Raw genomic sequence first — 12,234 nt, forward strand, 5'->3', positions numbered from 1 at the left:
TGTAAGTTACTCATGCATTTCCATTTGATGCTACTTCATACTTCTATCCCACTATATTTCAAGGGTAAATATTATATAAAGAAATTACTCCACTGCATTTTTTGACAGCTCTAGTTACTAGGTACTTTGAGATTTTACATACAAACTATATGATCAATTTAGAAAATATGATACATTGTTATTGATTAAACTATTCAAAAGCATATAAAGAATTAACTACAATTCCCAATGGCTAGGACTAATGAGATATATTGAATGAATGATGAAAACACTAACAACCTTGAGTCACATAATAAAATTTAATTGACAGGTTTCATGAATGTCCAATATTTTTCCCATTATAAAAAAAATAATAAAATAACATTGCAGAACTGCATCTGATGGGTAAACTATTATCTACATAAAAAAAACAGAACACTTCGTTGGACTGACCAATGAAGAATTAACTACATGGATAGAATTTGTAATGTGATGAAACAGTCATTTTTTTGCCTACAAACACTATGTGTAAATGCAAAATTTTATAAAATGCATCCACAGAATTGGGCAAATTATTAAGTACATCCAATACACACTAGGGAAGAAAAGAATTTCTGTACAATATCTTCACATTAGCTACAGTACACATTTCAGTTTTTTGCTCAGTGGACACAGGTTGGACTTATGATGCTGAGTCCATCCCCCACAGTACATGGGTTGAAAAAAATTAAATGTCAAAATACAGGGCATCACATAAAAGATATGACACCAATGCGTCATGAGTGTCTCTGAAAAAAAATCTGTACCATTTACAAAACATTTTTAAAGCAACAAGTATCCACTGGTGACACATTCTCATCTTTTTAACAGACCAGGGTCTGACATGGCTTCACAGCTGATATTTGCTCAGAGTCACTAGTCCTGGTAACCCATAACACCATGCTTCATTATTGTCTAAACAAATAATTGTGGAAATTAAAAGCTGGTCGCCAATGCTTAACCAGATAAGCTGAGGGTAAAAGCATCCTCCATTTCAGAGAAGACCAGTAAAGTCCACAGACTCAGCAGCCACATGGTCAGCTCCCTGGAAGACCAGTATAGGAGAGGAGAGATAACAGAAGAAACCCAGTTGCGGTGCTGTGGTTTGGTGTACTTTATGACGGCAGGGCAGGAGGGAGTAAAAGTCAGAGGAGCAGGTGCGGCAGATCAGGTTAGCTGGGGTGAAGAGTCTCAGGGTAGAGTTCACAGACAGAAGTGCTATGAGACTCGGATCATCTGAGCCACCGTCTCATCTGCTGCTGCTTGGGCTACCTCCTGTTGTTGCTGGAAGAGGATCAGTGAGATCACCATAATACATTATGATGGGTTTCATTCCAAAATGAGAAATCACCTATTCAAACAAAGTGACACCTAATTTGATACAAATAAAAAAAAAAAATCTGCTTAGCTGACAATTTATAAACTTTACAGGCTTGAGTCAGTATATATTTTTAATTACTGAGTGCTGATGTGGGTGATTTTTTTTTTTTTTTTTTTTGCACACATCTTCTTACCTGTGCCAGAGCCAAAGCCATTTCCTCCTTGTCCTTAGGTGAAAAGAAACGTCCTCCATCTCCTCGCTTGCGCTGCATAGCGTGACGGTGGCGAGACTCGTGTAGGTATTTCTGCTAGAGTGAAAGTGTATGTATAGTATTGGGTCATGACCAGTTTTACATTGTAATTACATTGTGCCACCTCTGCACCAGTACTGGTTAAAAGGGATCTAGCCATGCAGTTACTTGTCCAGGTTTTGAGATATCCTTCACTGAGATTACATGGCTACCACTAGAGAAATATGCCTTCTTTAAAAGATTATTATTTTTTTGCATTTTTGGCCTTTATTCAATAGGACAGGTGAAGACAGGAAAGGGGAGAGAGGGGGAATGACATGCAGGAAAGGGCAGCGGGTTGGACTCGAACCCAGGCCGCTGTGGTAAGGACTGAGCCTTAGTACATTGGGCGCACAGAGGCCCCAGTGAAATATGATTTTTTATTGCCATTATCTATAACCTCTCATCCTTTACAGGGTCGCAGGGGGCTAGAGTTAATCCCAGCTTCATGCAGCTATCCACTCTTCGTTTTAGCTCTCACCAAACCCCCAAAATAAAATCATGGACGGCCATTTTCACAGCACAAAATGATATCCAGAATGAGCCCAGTATGACATGGTAGATAGACAAAATAAACAAGTAGCTGGTGAAGAAAGGAACAAGGGCTTAAAACATGTACACTTGCATTTAGCAGGTAGTGAGAAAGAGAACTTCAAAGTTTGTGTGGTGTAAGATAACGAGCGCTGTCGTCTTACCCTCCTTTCCTTGGGGATCTTGCCCTCAGCTTCCAGCTTGGCCCGGGCCTGTCTACGCTTCAGGATGCGGTGGTACTGTTTGGCATTGACATACAGAGGTTCCTCCTCGAGCATCTCAGCCCCTGGCAGGGGAATACGCTGCATTGTGGGAACTGCACCACCTCCAGGCACCATCTGATAGAGGGAGAGACACAAACAGGACACAGTGTTTTGAGCCTCTGGCGTGGAAAGCGCACATGTATATCGGCATGCTGACACAAACAAGTAGTTACTGTGCAAATACAGGTGCTTTCAGTCATTCCTTAGTCATAGACCTTTTCTACAGGCTGACACTGGGTGGAGTTATACTGGGAATTGCATTAGGTCACTAAATATCCTGAACTAATAAGAATCATAAAGGTGTGAGTTGTCCCGCCCTAACAAGTGCAGCAGAGGTGAGGGAGATGTAAATCAAACAGTCTGTAAACGCCCATCCAGTCTTAAGAAGATATCTATTCAGGCAAAATAAGTAAAAATACCTATGTGGGTGAGCAATGAGTGTTAGGGGCTTTAAATTAACAGTAATATTCACTGAATTTAACGGCATGGTTTAACAAACTGAACAAAAACTAAACAAAAAAAATTCCAATGTTAATTTCGTAAGCTTTTCAATCAAATTTACCAATTCAGACAACAGAATTAAGTACCAGCAAATAATTAATGTATTCATTATCGTCACAATATGATTCCACTAAAATAAAAATACATTACTACACCACATTTCTAGTTTCGCAATGGATAAAAAAGGCAGTTATGATTTGCACAAAAATTATTGATTGAAACACTGAATTTGATGCTCTCAAAGCAACATTGCACAACTACTTTACCTTAAAATAACAGTTCAAAATCACTGATGCTACACTGACTTGTAATAGGGAGAATGGTTCCTCTGTCATTCCCACTCTTGAGCCCGGATCACCTGTTCTCGCACTATGTTACTTTGGTGAGTAGGTATGATCTCCGGGGAGAAGTGCGTAAAGCTTTTTTTGACACTAACACTGGTTTTAGTGAAACTGGATCATATTTTATAAAGGAAAATGTTTTCTGATGTGTTGAGTTTCTGATGTTTTTCCTCTGATGGCCCCTGGTTGCTCACTTTGACTCTCTGTGATTTGACTCTGAGTTTCCTGATGAACAGAAAGCTTTAGCCTACTAAAGTAATGCTAACTGCTGCTAACAAAGCTGCCGTCAGCTAGTTTGCTCAGTTCACCTTGCTTGCCATGACTGAGAGCTCCGAACACCGCTAGTATCGGAGCTTTGGACCGCTGGAGCTTAGAGTGGCGCCGGAGCCAGAACGGAACTGGATTTACCAGCCTCTATGCACATCATGGCAGAGGCAACGATAAGAGCCAAAATATTCTATCCCGATATAGTATATCTTATATACAATATATTTCACAATTTATCATACTTTCAGTTCAGCCACTGTTTTTTTTGGACATTGCAATAAAATGTTATGATTTAAAAACATTTATACCAGGAGTGCCCAACCAGTCGATCGCGTTCTACTGGTAGACCGCGGACTGATCCCAAGTCGACCGCGAGGGGTGTAGGAAAAACAAACAAACAAAACATTTTTTGGGGTGTGTGTGTGTGTGTTATATTTTGTATTAAATGTACACTACAGCCTATCATGAGTCCTGCACCCTATCAGTCTCTTAAACACGTCCACAAAAAAGTATTGAAAAAAAGTAGGTCACGTTTAACCTACGGTCGCGCGTGACATGCATGACAGGAAGTTGACAGCTGTCAACAGTAGCTAGCTAGAAGCTAGCAAACAGAGCGGTTACACGCTCCTAAACGTTAACATGGCTGAGGGGAAACGAGCCAAGACCTACCATTTTCACCCTGAATGGGAGGAAGATTATTTTTTTGTTTATTCTCATTCAAAGCCTGTTTGTTTGATCTGCAATGCAACGGTGGCGTTGGCAAAGAAAGGGAATCTGGAGCGGCATTTTAAAACAGTACACGGGAGCTACGAGAGGGATTTCCCTGCAAAAACGCCTTTACGCGCCACAAAAGTGCGGGATTTGAAAGCACAGCTTGCAGCACGGCAGTCAGTCTTCACCAAACCGAAGACCCAGGGTAAGGCCGCAACTATTGCTTCCTATCGCGTCAGTCATGTCCTCGCTAAACACAAGAAGCCATTCAATGACGGCGATATGGTGAAGGAAGCCTTTCTCGAGGCAGCGGATAGCCTTTTTGACGACTTTAAAAATAAAACAGAGATCGTGAAGGCCATTAAAGAAGTGCAACTCTCCCGCAATACTACTACAAGGCGATGTGAGCGAATGGCTGTGGATGTGGAGGAGCAACTGAGGAAGGATATTGACGCGTGTGAGTGCTTTTCCCTCCAATTTGACGAGTCGACTGATATGGTGGATGTGGCACAATTGTGTGTTTTCATCAGGATGGTTTTTGAAGACATGAGCGCCAAGGAAGAGCTACTCACAATTTTGCCATTAAAAGGACACACCCGAGGTGAGGATATTTTTAATGCTTTCATGGGATTTGTTAGCGAGACAAAACTGTCGCTCTTGTCGCTGATCTCCATCACGACTGATGGGGCGCCTGCTATGATGGGCCGCACCAGTGGGTTCATTGCACTGTGTAAAGAAAGTGAATCTTTCCCGGATATCCTGAATTATCATTGTATAATTCACCAGCAAGCTTTGTGTGGAAAGATTTTAAATATGAAAGAAGTGATGGATATTGCGATGAAGATTGTGTGTTCAGTTCGCGCCAGGAGTCTGCAGAGAAGGCTTTTCCGTGCTCACTTGGAGGAGAATGATGCTGAGCACACAGACCTGCTGCTTCACACGGATGTTAGGTGGTTAAGCAGAGGTAGATTTTTGGCCAGATTCACAGAGCTATTGCCTGAAATCAAGGACTTCCTGAAGCTTTCAAAACATGTGCATTACCATACAAAGCTAGAGGACCACCAGTGGCTTTTAGATTTATCTTTCCTCACTGATCTCACTGGCGAGCTCAATGAATTGAATTTAGAGCTGCAGGGTAAGGGTAAAGATGTAGTCAACATGATGAGTTCAGTGAACACGTTTAAAAGCAAGCTACAGCTGATGTCAAGCAGGCTGCAGAGGGGTAACCTGCACAACTTCCCTCACATGCACGCAGAACTACAACGTCAAGGTAAAGGTGTGACACAGCTTGACAGCGGACGTTATGAGGAGCATGTTCAGAGCATCTCATCAGAGTTTGAGAGGCGTTTTACTGACTTTGCATCCATCGAGCCTGTAGCCAGCTATATGTGTTATCCATTTGGTGCTAGTATTGATCTTGGTGACATTGCCGCCAAAGTCAAATCACTTTTTGACTTGGAAAGCTCCGCTCTTGAGGATGAGATTCTGACATTGCAAAATGACATTGAGATCAAAGCCAGATCAACATCTGCTCAACCTGGAGAGCATGTAGTGTTCTGGAAACTACTGGTGGAGGAGAAGTATCCCAATCTCAGAAGATGTGCCTTGAACCTGACAGCTCTTTTTGGATCAACTTATTTGTGCGAGTCTGCTTTCTCGCACATGAAAATCATCAAGTCCAAGTACAGATCAACAGTGACTGATGACCACCTTGCAGCCTGCCTACGCCTTGCAACCAGCTCCTACACTCCTGACTACGAGAAGCTAGCCTCCTCCTCCCAGTGCCAGGTCTCCCATTAAGGTAGAAAGTGATTTCCTTTTTTCAAACTCAGAGATCTACCTGTTTTGTATCTGGTTTATGTTTCTGTTTTGTTCATATTAAGGTCAGTTATATGACTATTGCTCATCATGCAGATTGGTGTGTGTGTGTGTGAGAGAGAGAGAGGAGCAGAGAGTGGGTTTGTGCTACAGCGCACTATGCAAACTGGCAACTGTGTGAGAGGAATTTGTGTGTGTGTGTGTGTTTGAGAGAGGGATGGTTTGTGTTGTGATGTCTAGTAGTTGTGTGACAACAAGAAAAAGTGTTGTGAGGTTAGTTACTGCAGGCTGGAAACGATGTGTGTGGTTTGCGATGTTGACACTGGACTGGTAGATCTCGGGAGGTTGGCTACTTGAAAAGTAGATCTTGGGTCAAAAAAGGTTGGGCACCCCTGATTTATACGATAGCCATTTTTAAATCATTTTGACCAGTGTTGGGAAAGTTCACTTTCTACATGAACTAGTTCAAAGTTCAGTTCACAAATTTTAAAATGAACTAGTTCAGTCCAAAAATGAACTAGTTCATAGTTCTTTTTTTCCATATGTTGCTGCGAGCTATTATTTTTCAAAATTATTGCCACACCCCATATAGAACCACAGACAGCAATTATTGTATCAGTTTTAACACTGAAACTATGCGTCAGATTTCATCTTTCAGCTGGCGGGCAAAGTTTGCACAGAAATGTAAGATTTTTCCCATCCTCACCGACCTTGTCATAAAACTCGTTTAAATGATCATACGACGCCTCCTTGCTGCTTTGTCGCCTCCATGCTGCTTTTTGTTTTGATGACACATGCGGCGGGGCGACACCAGTGGCTGGTGTTGCCAGATTGGGTGTTTTTTCTGCTACATATTAAGGCCTATTTATGGTGTGTTTTAGTCGGGTTTTCGCCTGGAAGGCTCTATAGAAAACTGGCACCCTATTGAATGAAGTTAAACTGAGAGAGCGTGCCGTTCACAGACATCAGAATGAACGAGTTCACAGTAACATTCATCAGGCAGTATTACAGTACGTTCAGTTCACGTTCGCCCAAAATATGAACGAGTTCATGAACTATAGTTCAATGAAGGCGTTCAGGCACAACACTGATTTTGACAATATATACCGTCATATCGTCCAGCCTTAGCTGTCCATATTTATGTCAGCTGTGTATAAGTGAATTACACTCTGAAACTGCAGGGGTGCCAAATCTCACAAAATCCCAATGTTAAGCAATGTTGCTTTAAGTGACCTCCACCACACCGTGTGAGTCTAGATTCAAAAAAGAAAGGTAATAAGATGCTCGATACCTCTGTACAGGGTCTTACCATGACCATTCCACCTGCATTGACCATGTTGCCGGAGACGGGCAGGGTCACGGTCACAGTGCCTTGGCCGCTGTTAGTAGTGTTGGTGTTGGCACCCCCTGCCTGTACAATCTGGGCGCCTGCCAGGCTGGCAGCTGGAATTGTGATCATTCCTGTAAACAGATTATCATCACAGTTCTTGTGCAAAATGACAACTCAACAGTGCTCATGTTTATAAAATCTACAAAGCAGGAAGCAAACAGAAAAAAGAAAAAATATATAGTTTACCCTGCTGCAGGATGGTACCATCTGCATTGACGGGCTGGTATACAATGGTCTGTCCGTCAGCTGTCTGTGCCAGCTGTTGGCCCTGCACGCTGATCTGCTGCCCCTGTGGGGCCACAAGTAAGGAGAGAAGACACTCAGTAAACATATTAATAATAATTTGAGTAAATGGATGTGCCAATGAACTGATCACAATTTAACACCTGGTTCTGTCCAGCAGTGATGGCTGTCTGGGGCTGCTGGATGATGATCTGTTGGGGCTGACCCTGCTGGCCCTGGAGCTGGAGAGTCTGACCACCCTGCAGCTGTATCTGACCCGGCTGCACTAGCTGGATCTACACATGGTACCACACACAGATTCAGGAACATCCCTAGTCTTGTCTCATTTACATTAGTGTTTTTCCGATACCGATAACAGTATCAGAAAATTCACGGCACACATTTTTTGACACGTGATTAATGATTTTGGCCCCGGGCCGCTCTGTAGTTTGGGAAATCAGGAAGCAACTCAGCACCGCTGAGTTACCTCGGGGTCACAGCACATTATTTTGACCCACAGTGGGAAATTCCGTCACATGCATTGACTGTTATGAAGATAGGGGAGAGATTGCAACATGCAGCCACAGGAAACTCCCGTTAGAGCATATGCCTTGCGTCGCACATAGCCTCTAACGAGCCATCACAGTTTCTCTCACACTTTTTTATTGTTTGTTTTAGTTTATTTTTTGTGTCACCCTGTTTTGATCCCACTTAGTAGAAGGGGATGTTTTGGTGAGCCTTTATTTTCCCACATGTGAGGTTTAACACAATTACATTGTTACATTTAGCTGACCAATGTACTTGTATAGTGTGTCTGGTGCTGTAACGCACAAGGTCCATTGTTTTGTGTTGAGCTGCTTTAAAAAATGGGATGTTTAGTTAACCTTAATAAGTAGGGCTGGGTTAAAATAATTGATCCTCCAATTAAAATTGATCTTTGTTTGAGTGATCTGATATTGATTAATAAAATCTCCAAATCAATCTTTTAATATATGAGTTTTCACCATGGATGTATAACTCACAACATTTTTGGGGGGTCAATTCTTAATGTAAACATGAACCTGTTTTTTTAATATCCAGGCAAAATTGGTATTTTAACTGAAATTTCTGTAACCTAACTGATATCGAATGGAAAATGTAATTAAATCAGGACCTTGTGAATTGGAATTGAATCGTAAAAGTGCAAAGTAAGCATATTTGTCCGCTCCCATGTTATTAAGAGCATTACAATTTTGATAATTATCCAGTTTAAATTGCATTTAGAACAGATAAAAAGTGTGAGATTAATTTGTGATTAATCACAAGTTTATTGTGGACAATCTGGTATCAGAATCAGTATTGGGAAGGACAAAATGGTATTGGAACATACACATAAACTTTAAATTAGACAACCTTGTAGAGAAGCATTTGTCAACAGCGACATGTACAAGATAATGTTGTACAATTTGAATCTTAATCTAGTAACAGAGCCTCATCTCTTACCTGCTGTAACCCCTGGGCTCCAGATACAGGGACCTGCATAATGGTTTGACCCTGACCCCCCGACATGGCCTGCACCATTATGGGTTGCCCTGATGATGTGATGAGCTGCCCACCACTCACCTGGACCATCAGAGGCTGTCCCTGGACCTACAGAGAGATACAGAAAGCTGTTACAGCACCACTGGCAGTGTTTGTTATCTCAACATCACTTACGTGTCACTCACAAGACTGCAAGCAAATTATGTCAAATCAGGAACACCCAGGATAGCACATCATGTATAAAAAAACATTTGATGATTTGAGTAATTTCTGGGATATACAAACATGAAACCATCCAGTTCCATAGTAAGTCCAAACTGTAGCCTATATATACAGTATATTCCCAACAATTTGTGTCATGAAGTTAGGCTTCAATTGCAAAATAGAAAAACTCCATATTCAGTGGTTTTGTATACTGGAATACTGCTGCTGAACTAAAAAGGTTACATGAAGTTCAATTCGACTTGATTTGCTTAAAAGCACATGATTAGACAAGATGATGACATCAAGATAATTGGCATTCACATATGCAACTTGACAAGTACAGATGGTCCAATTGACATCCAATAATGAATTAAGTGAGTGACCGCAATGGACAACTGAAAGCCTGTGGCAGCAGTTGTACCATAGGCAGAAATGCCAGAGGCAAGGAATCCACTGCCATTTCGCAACTAGTAGCAATAACACAAATATAGCTAGATGATGAGACGGGACAGCCAGTAATGACTATGAATGCTGGTGCTTCTGCAAAACACATCCGCAAGACACTTTTTTTCAAATTGCGTTCATCCTCACTGGGAAGAACAATGTGTAACTTGCACAATTTGCTTTTACAAGCAAGAGACAAACCGTAGACATGAGAGCACAAGCGGAAACCTGAGGCCGACACACATTACACTGTGCTGAGGAACATGCAGTTCAGGAAGCTGTAAGACATGCTGGGGAGGGAGGATGAACCAAACAGCACACAGCTGGGTCATGAAAAACAGCCCTGGTTGTAGCATGCAAACTCGTAGGCTGTAACACTGTCGTGACTCTGACACAGGGCGGCGGCGGTGACACCACTACCTGGAGTGTCTGCACCTGCTGGCCTGAGGCCGTCACCACTGGCGCTTCTGTTTGCAACTGCACAGCCGTCACTGTGCCCTGTGTCTGCAGGCAAGGCAGGATAATACAGGACAATACAGTCTCAGACAAGTAATTATCAGGAAAAACTATTGGATCTGGATTCCACTGGAGTACTTTGATTCTGGGTAAATATTACCTGTGATCTTATAGCAGAGGGTTTAATTGTTGATGGTATGCCTATGCATGCCAGACTTCTACCTCAAAACCAAAATTTAGAGTAAATCCTGAGCTTACCTGCTGTTGGATCTGTCCATTGGAAGTCTGCACAACTATCTGCTCCCCAGTAGTAGTGGTGGCAGTTGTGTACTGCTCCATAGCTTATTGTCACAACCCTCTCTGGAGACAAAAGAAAGACACAGATTATTAGCTAGCTAACGTTAGATATAGGATTGTTAGCCATGCATTTTTTTAAGTGTATTAGCCCACAACCTTCTGAATCATTCATAAAAAAGCCCAATGTATTTCCAACCGATATCTAACGTTAGCTGCCAGCGGCCCTTCATCTCAACTCATCAGGCAAACGTATGTCATTAGCTAGCTTTATGTCAATGTTGTCTGAAATTTAGAGACGATTTAGAGCGATATAGACGTGTATAAACCTACACTGGGTGACATAAGCCAGCTTCTTGCTAGCTTTAACGGTGTGTTTTCTACAGGGAGGGTTTCAAAGAGGATATTGTCGTGGGAGCTAACAAGGCTAGCGTCAGATAGCTAGCTAAAAAGCGTGACAAATGCTACAAAGCATATAACGTTAAGGGCGGTTAGTTAACAGGTAAATAGCTAACGTTTGTCTTAAGTGGATTGTTTATTATGACATTAACGTTAACTTAGCTGGTGATAATTTGCTAGGCAGCTTTTACTGATAGGAAGACGTTGTCGTTATCAACCACCCCTTTGTTTGAGATTTGATATTTTAGCTAACGTTAGCTAATGCGTGTCGCCCACCAGAAATCATGTTTCCTCGCAAGAGCCAACAACAAGGAGTTTTTTGCAGCCTGGGACGCAGCGGTCGAAATCAAACTGCCATTCGATTTTTTTGCATTTAGCTGGGTTAGTAATTTGGTTGGTCCATGGCAAACCAATCCGTGCTGACAACTACCAATGCCTTCAATCGGGTCTCCCTTACCGTATCTTCGCTGTCCGGTTTCCCTCTGATTGGCTCTAGTACAGCTCGCTAAAGCCCAATCAACAAAGTGAGCGGACAAAATGGCGCAAATGAAACAACGGCGCCTGTGAGGAGGTGCGCAGCTGCGTGACACAGGGACAGATTAGGTTGCATAATACGGTTTAGAATGGTGCAGAGCCATTGGCGCCCGGCAGATGTCGCCATTTTGGTATATATTTTTTCTATGACAGCTCCCTTGGGATATATTGTTCCTTATATAGGTCTATTTCTCGCATTATTTGGAAATGCAATGACATAAGTAGCCGTTAAATCATATAATGGGTGATACTTATTGCGCCTCTTTGTTCCGTTCAGGTCCACTTAGCAAAGAACTGCACCTCCATACCGATAGTGGGCAGTATACATCCATGACAGTAACTTACATCGCACGCCAAACGCCAAACGCCAATTTATTTTTCCTAGGATGGCGAAGGCATAACCCGCCCTAATCTCCCACTGATTGGCTAGTACTCGTTGCCTGCTTTGGTTGGGTTGGTTAGGTTTAGGGTTAAAACAATTCAGGGTAAGCCAATCAGAGGCAGAGTATAGCGGGACATGCCTTCTTTTATTTATTTATTTTTTATTTTATTTTTTTATTGACAAAAAATCAACAACATACAAAACTCGTAGGGGAACGAGAATATACATGAGTAGATACAATACAAATGTTGTCAATGTACAAGAAAGAATTACCTAAGCAAAAACAACAACAACAACAACAACAACAACAACAAAAACAAACCAAAAA

General features: G+C 42.0%; 1 protein-coding gene and 1 long non-coding RNA gene across 12 annotated transcripts; both read right to left on the bottom strand.

Moving 5' to 3' along the window:
- Positions 1-280: 280 nt before the first annotated feature.
- Positions 281-11,651, bottom strand: nfyal (nuclear transcription factor Y, alpha, like). 11 transcript variants are annotated; one of them, XR_004899011.1, is made up of 11 exons: positions 11,448-11,651; positions 10,556-10,657; positions 10,259-10,345; positions 9,155-9,301; positions 7,837-7,968; positions 7,637-7,739; positions 7,352-7,521; positions 2,324-2,497; positions 1,533-1,643; positions 1,185-1,302; positions 281-1,145 (listed from the first exon to the last, which is right to left on the bottom strand). XR_004899011.1 is itself a non-coding variant. In XM_031286564.2 (10 exons), the coding sequence occupies exons 2-10, from the start codon at positions 10,634-10,636 to the stop codon at positions 1,237-1,239; spliced, it is 1,071 nt and encodes a 356-aa protein (XP_031142424.1). In that variant the 5' UTR covers positions 10,637-10,657; positions 11,448-11,651; the 3' UTR covers positions 281-1,236. The 11 variants fall into 11 exon arrangements, 9 of the variants coding, with proteins under 9 accessions (XP_031142424.1, XP_031142427.1, XP_031142425.1 ...); XR_004899010.1 differs by having other exon boundaries at positions 1,533-1,646; XM_031286564.2 differs by having other exon boundaries at positions 281-1,302; positions 1,533-1,646; positions 10,262-10,345.
- LOC118496443 lies at positions 9,614-10,252 on the bottom strand. Its single transcript, XR_004899012.1, has 2 exons — positions 9,960-10,252; positions 9,614-9,928 (listed from the first exon to the last, which is right to left on the bottom strand). It is a non-coding gene; the product is annotated as an uncharacterized LOC118496443 (long non-coding RNA).
- Positions 11,652-12,234: the final 583 nt, after the last annotated feature.

The sequence above is a fragment of the Sander lucioperca genome, chromosome 12 (genome assembly GCF_008315115.2).
Source record: "Sander lucioperca isolate FBNREF2018 chromosome 12, SLUC_FBN_1.2, whole genome shotgun sequence".
Taxonomy (NCBI): domain Eukaryota; kingdom Metazoa; phylum Chordata; class Actinopteri; order Perciformes; family Percidae; genus Sander; species Sander lucioperca.